Consider the following 12,414-nt stretch of genomic DNA (forward strand, 5'->3'; position numbering starts at 1 on the left):
GCAGAAGCATAAAAGGCATTTTATTTGTATATGATTTTTGCATAACTTCTTTTGGGAATTTGGATATTATTTGTTAAAATAAATTTACATGTCCAACAAGGAAGAACTATGAGTATTTCCCTTCAAAAAGAGGTTAATCAGATTATAAATACTGCAGATGTAGATCAGTGTCATTCAGCCACACCAGCCTCACAACTGTATGTATTATAAAAGGCAAAATAAAGACATTCCATCACCATATTCAGAAGTCACACCATGACCTATTAATTTTGACAGTCTGCTGTAGAAGAAATTACAGCACTACTAATTAAAAGAAGTAACAATGAATTGATAGACTGATAGCAGCTCTTGAGAACTTTTAACCACGTAAAATTATTATTTAATGTGAGTAGCAAAGGGCACATGCTAGCAGAGCTAGCTTTTATAATTGTTCAGTCTAATCCACAAAGTTTAAAGGCATATTCTAGCCATGGTTTCCTTTATTTAAGGTCTAGCAGCATCGAAGCAGGGTTCTCCAAGTAAGATTTCCACAAGTTAGAAAACCGGGCCATTGTAGCTCCATCAATGATGCGGTGATCAGCTGACCAACTCACATTCATTATCTGTGCTTTGAATACTTCACCTTTTCCATTAAACCGAGGGAGAACCTAAAAATCAGAGGAAGGAAAAAAAGAGAAATATTAAATACTTAAAAATAAAAAATCTTAAAAATAATAAATCTGTATTTTTTATTGTTAATTTGTTAATCTACATTTAAACATTTTGGTAAATTAGACAGACAGCAGTAGTGCCATTCAAAAAAACAAAGACCTTCCCATTATTGTTTGTGTTGTGGATTAGAATATATTGCAAACCTACATAATAAACAGTCATTCCTGTTTCCACCATCATGGACGTTGTGAAAACCTTTGTTGACTCACAAGTTTCTTCCTGAATAGTTCATTGCACTGCTAGTGCTCAAAGTGATGGTTTCCTTAAAGCATCCCCTAACCAAAAGGCTCATAGGAAGAACACAGAAAAAGTATTTAAATTAATACTAGATTCATTTCCAGCACTGATCTCAAATGCCTATATTAAAGAATTAAAGCCTGAAATCCAGAAAACATGAAACTGTCTTCACTGTACAGAGTTCTCTGTGGATTCAGCTATCTGGCTCATGAAATCAGAATGCTGTTATAAAGTTTTCTCATTAATAGCAAAAATGCTATCATGATGTTGCAAAACTTGTAAAAATATATTTCCATTGTTTCTTAGTAACTAGAAGGCTAAATATAGATGTGAGTGAAATATAACAGGATTCTAGAAAACAAATCTGAACCTTTGGCAGAAGAGACTTCTATTTAAGCATGTGGTGTCTGCACAGTCATCTAAAAACATCACAAAACTTTTCAATCACAAGCTATGCAGTTTCTGTAATGTAAAGAGGAAATATGTTTATATAAGAAACACAAAACATAATTACAGATGACCTTAGTTAGCTAGAATTAAACACCCACATCACTGAGATAAAGTTAATATACCTGTATCTTTCCAAGTGCTCCAATGGCTACTTCAGGAGGTAGTATCACTGGTTTGGCATAAGTGCCACCAATCTAGAAAAGAAAAAGCTGTGAGCTTTAGTTAAAAAATCATCTTATTTTTTTTAAGCAGATTGCTTCTTGCATTAATTGCTACAGGTTTTGTTTATTGCATATTAAACTTTACTTTCATTTTTCAGATGTCAGTTCTCATTTTTCTTGTACTTACTGTGCCAATATTTGAAAGCGTGAATGTTCCCCCAGTGAGGTCATTTGTTCCCAGTTGGCCAGCAGAGCCCAAGGACTGTAGGCGATTTAATTCAGAAGCAATCTCAAACACACTACAGACTTGAACGTTTTTCACATTTGGGACAATTAAACCTTGCTCTGTGTCCATAGCAACTCCAATGTTGTGCGAAGCCTGCAACAAGTTTCATTAACCAGTTTTATTAATGAGAGCAGTCGACATAAAATGTATTTTACATTAAAAAAACACTTAAATCATGTCTTCTTTATATATTTTCTTAACATAGAAAGTGTTGTCTGTAATAAGCAACTCCTCTAGACAACTTTGAGAGGAGAAGGGGATGTGAATGTTTAAATATTAGCTTTCCACATCTGCAAAATGCAAATTAATTTTGGTAGTTTCATATCCATCCAGTGGATACAAAATCCTGGAATCTATTTCACGCTGAATGTATTTCACTTTAGGATGATTATAGGGGTAACGAAACATGACTAGCAGATTTTAAAGAGAACACTAAAATTAAAAAAAGTAAACTGAGTTGCCCTTCATTTGCTAGAAGGAATGTATCTGGATTCATCTGAGAAATATTGATAAAACAGCACAAAAGGAGTTTGTACTGCAAGGAATATGTACACATCACTTAAGAAAATAGACGCTTGCTGCACAGAAGTGTCAATTCAGCACCTTGTATGAACATTAAATAATGTTTATCAAAACTGAGTATAAAATGTGACTTTATTACATAAGGGTTGAGCATTGGAACAGCGGAACCACTGTGCCACTACTAAAAATGTAATGTATTAGATTTTAAGTGTTCTCATTTTAAATGCTTCACCCATCTTCAGATTAAAAATGGGAAATCACTATATTAATATGCATTTTTGAGGCAAGCCTGAAAAACAAAGTGACTCTGACTAAAAAGCTACTGAAATAAGATCAACTATAAATCAAATACAGTCTCAGAATCTGGACACACAAATTATTTTTCAGCACAATGCCATAATTTGGGTTCTTAAAATTCAGAAAAGCCCTTGTTAGCTGTTAGTTTAGGTTTTCTGCTCACAACTTGTATTGGTAGTTTACAAACCTTATATGTGACATTTTGACAGCTTTCATCCAAAGAAGCATTAAGAATGGGATACTGCAATAATCCCAGAGAGGCTGCCTGTTAAACAGAAATTAAAAAAAAAAAAAAAAAAAAGGTAGATTTTTATATTTTATAACCAGAAAGCTGCATAGAAAGGAAGGAACAGTGGGAGACAATTTAGATTAATAACAGTATGGATTTCCTCACTGCAATCAAATTTGGCTTGAACTCTCCTAAACTTGCCTGTTGATATTCTGTCATTATTTGGATAGCAGAAGAAAAAGACAACTTACAAAACACAAATATACATCATACAGACATAAAAAGTGATAAACCCTTTCGCAAGTATAAGTGAAGCTGAATCTGCATTTGTTATTTCTGTCCCACAATTCAAAAATCAAATATCCCAAGACAAAAGTTATGAGATTCATTAGCAATGTCATTCTCAGCTCTCAACTTAGATGACAATTATTTCAAGGAAGTAATACTAATTCCCCCTAAAGAGAGTGAGCAGAATGAGTGCTTACTTAGCACTCTAATTGAAATAGCATTACCAGAAGTTTCAGACTAAGCTATACATTCAATGCATAGCTTAGGCAGTGCATCAGCCTTCGTTGATGCCAACAGTTGGAAATGGAACCATGGCAACTAAATGAGAGCAAGTGCCTGGTCTTCTGAACAACAGAAGAGACATACTCATTCACCTGAATAACAAAAGAGACATACCGATTCACCCAATGGATTCATTACCAACAAAAGTATTATAATAATGATGATGCATTTCATGTGAGGTTCATTTTAATGGAGTTCATAAAAAATATTGACAATTTCCAAAATTTCTTTTGTGTAATCATAGAATCGTTATGGCTGGAAAAGACCTTTAAGATCATCAAGTCCAACCGTTATCTTACTCTACTCAGCCCACTTCTAAACCATATCCCTGAGCACCGTATCTTAACAGCTTTTAAATACATCCAAGGATGGCAATTCAACCACTTCCCTGGGCAGCCTGTTCCAGTCTTTGATAACCCTTTCGGTGTAGAAGTTTTTCCTAATGTCTAACCTAAACCTCCCCTGGCGCAACTTGATGCCATTTCCTCTTGTGCTATTGGTTGTAACTGGCGAGAAGAGACCAACGCCCACCTCTCTACAACCTCCTTTCAGGTAGCTGTATAGAGCAATAAGGTCTCCCCTCAGCCTCCTTTTCTTCAGACTAAACAACCCCAAGTGCCTCAGCCTTACCTCATAAGACTTATTCTCAAGACCCTTCACCAGCTTCGTTGCCCTCCTCTGGACCCTCCCCAGCACCTCAATTCAAACACTCAGTGATGCTTACCCCCATAATGAATAACGCTTTACCTGCTCTATCTTTCACCATTATTATTTCAAAATTTTTCCATTATATGTAATACTGTAGTTAGGGTTATATAATAACACTAACTACAATTCCAACAGTAAATTCATAAGTGGTGCAATAAACAAGAAAAGCTGAGACTTTTCTTGTGACCTTTAGTTATTCAGATGATAGAGAGGTGCTCCAAACTTAAAACAATCACTGATCAGATTTTGGCAAAATCTGCATAAGTACTCCATACAGTGCTCTGCTGCACATCTCACCTTTATGAAGAAAGGCATAAAGGAAAGTTTAACTCCACGAATCTGTGCTAGAGGTTTCAGCTCTTCTCGCAACTGAACAAGCTGAGTCAAATCAATCTCATCACAATAACCAAAATGGGGTATCTTCAGGGCTGCACTCATAGTCTTTACCATTGCCTTGTGAAAACCTGGAAAATATTCACCGACTTCTTAAACCAACAAAACAAGCTTCTGGAAAGTTATGGTGAAATTTCAATTATTTGCTTCCATTAAAAAAATTACACAACTTAAAAACCAAACCAAAACAAAACCCAACCACAACAAAAAAAGGACTGGGTAAAAATCCCCTTAGGATCAACAGTTATTCAGCACATGCAACTCAGTTTTTATGATTTTAGTATCTCAGATTATACTACTGCATCTCTCTCCTATGTATGTATGTACTTGAAATCACAACACAGTAATCTGCACTACTCTTTCCAGCCTCTCCAAGTAAACATTGCTTGAAAGGCAAGCAAAAACCTTTTACCTTCCTCTTTTAACGTGCTTTTTCTTACCTTAGTGTCTTTTGTTGCACTCTTCTCCAAAAGAAGTGTGAATGGTGAAGTACACTATTATTAAGCACTGATAAACCCTTAAGTTCACTGCACTTTGCCACTAATTGCATAATGATTCACACTGCGACAAATGCGCGTTTCAGAATCCCTACCTGTTTCAGCATACATTTGAAGAAACACGGATTAAAAATGAGCAAGCACAACTTGCAGCCCAACTCCATCCAACCAAAACATGAACAATTATTTCACAAAATAATATTTTCATGCAACACCTTCTTACAGAGCATGTTTTCCTATTGCTCACTTGCATGACAATAACATGAAACACACTCCCATCAAAAGGAATCAACTGTTCACTGAGTAACATTTACTAGTAGTCTACTGTGAACGTGGTCTCAAGTTTTTATATTTTATGATTTACCTGTTATAGGTTCTGTTTTATCTTTTCCTGAAAACACAATGGGTCTGGAAACAGGTACAGGAATTTTGCGTGCTTTGTCCTTTGGAGCAGCTGGCACAGTCTCTGATTTTGGCAAAGGTGGAATAATTTCAGCCTTTGGTGACGGAGGTAAAATAGCTCCTGTTTGTTTGGCCAAGTAATTGAGTATGTCTTCTTTAAGAATTCTGTTATCCTTCCCTGTTCCAACAACTTCACTCAATTTAATCTGAAAAGTACATAATAAGCTATGACACTTTTGTTTTACAGCGATATAAAAATATCCTGTATTGTGAGCTATGGTTAAAAATTATTCCAGTTACTGATCTAACATACCTACAGTTTTCTTTCCCTTTTTATGATTTATTAGGTGCTCGACATTTTTCAAATCACACAGAAGGATCACTAGGTGTCTAACTGCATACTTTAAGGAGGAGCTATGAATACTGCTTACCTCTTAATTGTCTCACAGGATCAATAGTGAAATATTAATTCGATGAAAGCTATTTGTCACTTAATTTTCTCTACTTATTATTTTTCTCCTAAAAATGCACCACAAGCTTTCAAAACCAATGGTATATTCACAGATTCACAGGAAAGAAGAATTAGAAAAGTGCTTAAAAGATCATCTAGTACATCCTCTGCTCCAATACAAACCTGAAAAACAGAAGCAGCTTGCTAAAGCTGATATTCCATTTTACCCTCATCCTTCCTTTGTCCCAGGAATCTATTCTGATGCCTTTTTTTTATTCTAAAAAGGTTTTCTTAATCTCCAGCCTAAAGCATCCTAGCTGCACTTGAAGCCCAGTATTTATTTTCCTATGTACTCTAATAATTAGAAAACAGAGAAATCTTCACCTTTACAACAGTTTTTACGTATTTGAAATGTATTTGAAAGCAAGTCATTTCTTACTGCACTGTCCTCTAGATCAATGTTCTCCTAGTCAGTCAAACAGCTACATAAAAGATGGATACAATGCAGCAGGACTTGATTCAGCAAACTTACATTGTTCTCCATGGCCAGACGACGAACTGCAGGGGTTGCTAATGTTTTGTGACCTTTTATCTCTTGGTGAGTGTGCTCTTCATGAGACATAGGAGGTGTTTCAACAACATCTTCTTCTGGGGCAACACCTGTAAAGAAAAATTTAAAAATTAATTTTACTACATTATAAACATTTGTTAAATTCCAACCTCAACCGTTCTGTGATTCTATGACAGCTGAAGTTTTCAGACATTTACTTTGAGCTACTGTGGATGGGAACATAACATGCTAACAGCTGCTGCTTAAGCTAAATTTTCAAGAAGAAACATCTAGCTTTTTAGATTTTAAATCCTAATGGAATATCACAGCTTTTTTTTCCTACTTAATTTTCTTGACTTTCTAAAGGGAAAAAGAAATTCAGTTTTATGATTTTCAGGAGGAAAAAGTAAACTCGTCTATCACTGATGGCTTTATGACAACAACATAAAATATGCAAACCAAAAAAAAAAAGGCTTATAATACCTTTTGAAGCATCGATTTCAATGTCCACTAACGGTTTTCCAACATAAGCAATGTCATCTAAGTTGTAATGGAGTTTTCTAATGATGCCATCATAACGACTAGTAATAGTAACGGAAGCTTTATCACTTTGTACTTCACAGATGCTATCAAACTGAGACACGCTGTCACCTTCTTTTATATACCTAAGAGAAAATATACAGGCTAGCGTAAAACATATTACGTGTAAAAATCTATGCTGTGTATTCTTTTGATTAGTTCGTTATGTACATCCCCACATGAAAACGCATTCCAGATAAGAAGACAAATTCTATACAACGGATAGATTTGCTATATACCTTTTGCCTGACTGTTCCAGAACCTTTCATTGTATGAAATAACACAATGATTTAGAATATCTTCACACATATATCTTTACTATTACTTTAGTAAAGCAGAGTTTTCTTGACAGATTATAAACCATCTAAAAATAAGAATGAGCCCAGAATCGCGCTTAGTCCGAACCTAAGGAAGTTCTTAGTTTCAAATTTCCAGGATCAGTATACCAACAGTTTCAGAAAAGAAACACTGTCTTCTACGCAAATAAAAGTATTTTCGCCTATCTGTACAAAGAACAAGGCATTTCCACACTGCCTTCATTCACTGTACATTTTGATTTTGATTAATCAATTCAGCATTGGCTTTTTACAAACAATTTAACTGTTCAAATCTTTTACTAAAGTCAATAGGGAAGGATAAAATCATATGGATTCTCCAGACTAGTAGTTTGTTTCTAAAGTTCAACCTAAGTAAGCATAATGAAAGACAGACATCCTGCACTCTAAAAGCATTAATCACTGAAGGAAAGCCTACATACAGGTGCAGTTAGGGCACGCCATTCCTTCCACCTTTTCCACTCCCAAATAAACCAGACTGCAAATAAACAAAATGTGAAGCTCAGTATATATACGAGTTTAAAACGTGGAAAATGAAACTTGAAAAACTTCACTAGTAACCCAGAAAACATATTCTCAGATAAATAATTGGTAATACAGCTGTTAAACTACTTAATGATTTCTTAGTATATTTCAAAGAAAGTAGAGCTTACCATTCTTTTACAGTCACCTCCGTAATCCCTTCTCCAATGTCAGAAAGCTTAAATTGGACGATTTGGCCACATGAAACTTAAAACAGACAATAAGGAAATACAGCATGTTTATTACTGAATATAAGATATCAGACAGAAAATCTGAATGCATTAAAAATAGTCTACACACCAATCATATACAAACCGCTAACATAACACTCATAAAATAGCAAAATAAAAATAGATTATTTTATTATGAAAAAGATTACCAGCAGATGTTCTGAATAATCGCTGTTGATGACTATACTTGAGGGCAGATTTGTCAAACACGCACACATATTTTGATTTTATAAAGCGAATGCCGCTGCACGATCTAACACGGTGAATGCAAACCTGGGGGAGAAAAGTCTCAAGTGTTAATATAATGGACTGAGGAATGTAGAGCTCATTTAATATTCTTGATGCAACAGTAATGCTAAAATAGTTTAATTCTAGTTTATATAATAGAAGGTCTTACGGAAACACAATTACACCGAATACATACTGAATGTACAATAACCATTAAATTAGCTCAAGCTTTGCCAGGTCTTTAACTTCTTTCACTAACACAACACGTGGGGAGATCAAAGCCACAATAACATAACCAATTAACAAAAATCATGACAAGATCTGGTAAGAGATTCATACTTGCTATTGTTTCTCTAAGCAATTAATTTAATCAGGACACGCACACAAAAAGCATACATAATATCAACTACATCAGCCATTTGAAATGTTCTTATCCAGAATGGATGCTGGAAGGGTCCCCTAGACTGCAGGAAAGATCAGCGTATTTTTCTTTCTCAGTTCTTATTCCAATCAAAGGTTGATCAGAAGTACTAATTGGAAAAGAAATTCACACCAGAGGGCACAGGCAGTTGCCCTTTTATTTCTGTTAACATAGAGGAGGCAATCATCTTCAAGTAAATATCATTTCACATCAACTTTAATGACATTTTTTAAGAACTGGGTGTGAGATGGTTTTCTTTCAGGGTTACAGTTATAAGTATCCAGAAATCAACTTAAAGGGTCAAGGGAATTTTCTGAAAGGTTCTTTAGACAAAACCTTATGCTTTAAAGCATCATGTAATCAGTCATGATTTTGGTCAAAAGCAAAGCCAGTAGCACTTGCATTGACATAAACAGGCATTTTATCATTAATCTCAACAGAAGTTAGTTCAGACCCTTTCTTATTTAGTAAGATTTCTTAAATCTAATGTAATTCTGGTGTTATGTTGTCTTAGAGTGCTGTAAAATTAATAAAAATAACAATTTATCTGTAGATACTATCTCTAATTAATTTAGAGATATGAAAAAAAAAATTCAGGTGCTACAATGTACCTCAAGTAGCTCAAAACTGTAAAATTTAGAAATTATCTTCTTAGAGGAGCCAGAAAACAGCACACCTGCATGGGAAAGTTCATTTTAACTTACTTTTTTAAAAATCCTTTCAATAATTACAGAGCATATGAAACTTCCTGATTGCCCTCCCCACCCCCCAAACTGTTCAACGATTTTATTTTATATTACACTTTTAAAAAGTAGATTATTCAGAAAACTGTACAAGTCTGAACTGACAATGTACCAAGTTTTTGTATTCTTTAATCTATCACTGCAAGTTATATTTAATATCACCTTTCTTTTAGGAACAAATATTTATACAGTACAATCTACCATAAAGGATACAACAAAGTTACATTGAGTTACTTTTCAGCTACCTGTTATTAAGATTATATCTACTGATCTAAAATGAATATTTTTTTAATTCCTATAACGAGCAAACTTTTCATCCTTTTCATGAGTCCTCCAATTTTCCCTGTTAAAAAAATCAGGTTGAATGGTAATTTTAAGCTATGACAAATCTTATTTTATGAACACATTTTAAACTCTCATTCAATTACAAAACTGGCATACAATGTACATCTTCACAAGCTTATCTTCTCTTATTTTTAATTCTGTTTTTCTTCCCACTTGAGTCCACGGTTACATTTTTTTGTCTAACAATATCTTTCTGTCCCAAACTTACAATAAAACTCTTTTCTCTTTATATGACCCTACACGGAAAACATTCAATATTTACCTGTGAAGATGATCACAAGGAGCACATCAAATCTCTGAACTATTTCTAAATGTGAAGTTTCATAATGCTTTCCATGTGTTTTTAACATTTGGTAACCAATGCAGGTAGTGAATTAGTAATGTCACTGCCAAAAAAACAGACTGGTTTTGTTACAGAAGAGTTTCAATGGTGTTTCAAATTGTATTTGCAGGAATAATTCAAAACTACTGCACTATTTTTAAATGGAAGACTTTTGGTTTGCAGTTTTGCACATTCTCTACTAAAAAGTTTGGGTGCTACTATGTTAAAGCAATAATACAGTACCCAACCTCTTCCTAGAACAGTATTCCTTTCTAACAAGGGGAAAAATTAAAATCCATTAAATAAGGAGGTTGTGCTTTTTTAATTTCAGTATGTAATTGCCATAATACTATTTTCTGTGCAATGCCAAATAAGAAAATAACAAAAGCATATAAAAGATAAAATTAGTTCTAAGATCCATAGCACACCCATCTACTTATCTTGATGTCTGGAGAAATATAGTAATAAAAAAACAATAAGCACAGTACTAGCTGTTATGTTTATGTCACCACTATTGCGCTATATGACCATTTAAAGGCAATAATGCCACAGTAAGATAATACCTTTCCTGTGCAAGTCTTCAGAGTGTGGAGTTACTGTGGGGAGAAGAAACTGAGGACTCACACCAGTCTCTCACTCAGCCAGTTACCTGGTTGACTGAGACTTGCGGTTTGAACCAAGATAGTATGGGAGCTGTATGCTACTTGGGGGAGAACTGTTCAGTTCCGTTTTGGTTGTTTCCTTAAAAAGAAGCCCATTGTGGCTTTCTAAATCACCACTGATCCTAAAGCTACTGCTGGTCGAGGAACAAAATGTTTTCATGCAGCCTGCAGGCAACCAACTACCTGATGCAGGAACACTGAATTTCAAAGTCAAATTGAATAGTTTGTACTCAAAGGCAATGACTTCACATTAATGGATACTCCTCTATTGAATTCTTTTGACTTACTGTCCCATTGAGTCATTTTACATTTACTTACATTGGTTTAGTATACAGGTAACTATATACTGCAGATATAGAATATGTATGCAAAACAAATCCAATGTCCTTGGTCGCATGTTTCAGTCAGACACTGTTTCTCACCTAAATAACTGGCACCAAGTCCTAGCATCCAGGTAACTGTTATTTCCCTACCACTTAACACAAACCCCCCCAGGCTCCTTTCTTTTCTTCTTCACAACTTACATCCCCATGGACAACCACCATTACTTTGTCCTTCTTCCTCTTAGTAGCCAAAGTGTTTGCAAGAGCATTGAGAATATTAAAATAATGCTCTTTAATATTATAATAACCATATTATTTCTTGGATTTTATCACTGTTTCACAGTAGATGGTCACAAGAAGAATTAGTTTCTAGCAAAATTTAAAATGTGCTTGGAGGAAACACACACTATAAATAGCCAATTCTATAGTTCAGCACGCACATAGATAAGATGAGCATTTTCATCTTATCAGACTCTCCCACTGGATTTAAGAGTAGATGGTTTAGTTAGAAAGAAAACTGAAAAGAAGTTGCTATTTTCAACATTCTTAATTAGTAAAATGACTTATATGTAGCCTAAAAGTAGCCAATTACAAAAGTATCACTGAAAAAATTCCTACTACTATGCTTTCAAAATACAATATGAATTAATTATTAAGATAAAAAAATAATAATAGAAACTAGAACTGATGCTTAATTTTGCTTTCATTTGGATTATCTTACAAATATATGTTTCTTTTTCTGACATTCCATAAGACAGCAGCGACAACTGGACACTAACACTCTTCCCTACAGCAGTAAGACTGTTAACGCAAGAAGGCAAAAGAACGCATGAAGTAAGTCCTAATGATGGTATATGCTTATAAGATTATAAACGCCCTAAAAGGCAATCAAGTCAATTCACTTCTTTAAGTATGGTAAGGCATCTCGACTACTTAATTTACAAATCCCAAGGCTCCTGGATTCAAAGAAATAGGTTTCCCCTTTCTACACCGTCTCCGTGCAGACAGGGTACGCAAAGGGAGCTGATGCAGGGGCGGAGGAGCGGCGATGGCAGTGTAACGTATAGGCAATGCCACCAATCAGATGACTACGAAGCAGCAGAAGAGAAGGATGCCAGCGGCTTGGTACAGGAGGCACACGTTTCTTCCTCAGCAAAGATGGGCAACGGGGAAAGACATTCAGGGGGCGGCAGCGTGGGGCAGAGGAAGGATGGTGGGGGGCCCTGGGGAGCGAGGACAC

The 12,414-nt window shown here is 35.0% G+C and overlaps 1 protein-coding gene across 1 annotated transcript; it reads right to left on the reverse strand.

The window, feature by feature from the left end:
* On the reverse strand, positions 1-10,217 carry DBT (dihydrolipoamide branched chain transacylase E2). The gene is made up of 11 exons (XM_009884912.1): positions 10,130-10,217; positions 8,280-8,501; positions 8,032-8,107; positions 6,948-7,129; positions 6,447-6,574; positions 5,426-5,669; positions 4,469-4,635; positions 2,852-2,929; positions 1,747-1,938; positions 1,521-1,592; positions 1-647 (listed from the first exon to the last, which is right to left on the reverse strand). The coding sequence occupies exons 1-11, from the start codon at positions 10,215-10,217 to the stop codon at positions 480-482; spliced, it is 1,617 nt and encodes a 538-aa protein (XP_009883214.1). The 3' UTR covers positions 1-479.
* Positions 10,218-12,414: the final 2,197 nt, after the last annotated feature.

Source organism: Charadrius vociferus, unplaced genomic scaffold, assembly GCF_000708025.1.
Source record: "Charadrius vociferus isolate BGI_N301 unplaced genomic scaffold, ASM70802v2 scaffold163, whole genome shotgun sequence".
Classification (NCBI taxonomy): domain Eukaryota; kingdom Metazoa; phylum Chordata; class Aves; order Charadriiformes; family Charadriidae; genus Charadrius; species Charadrius vociferus.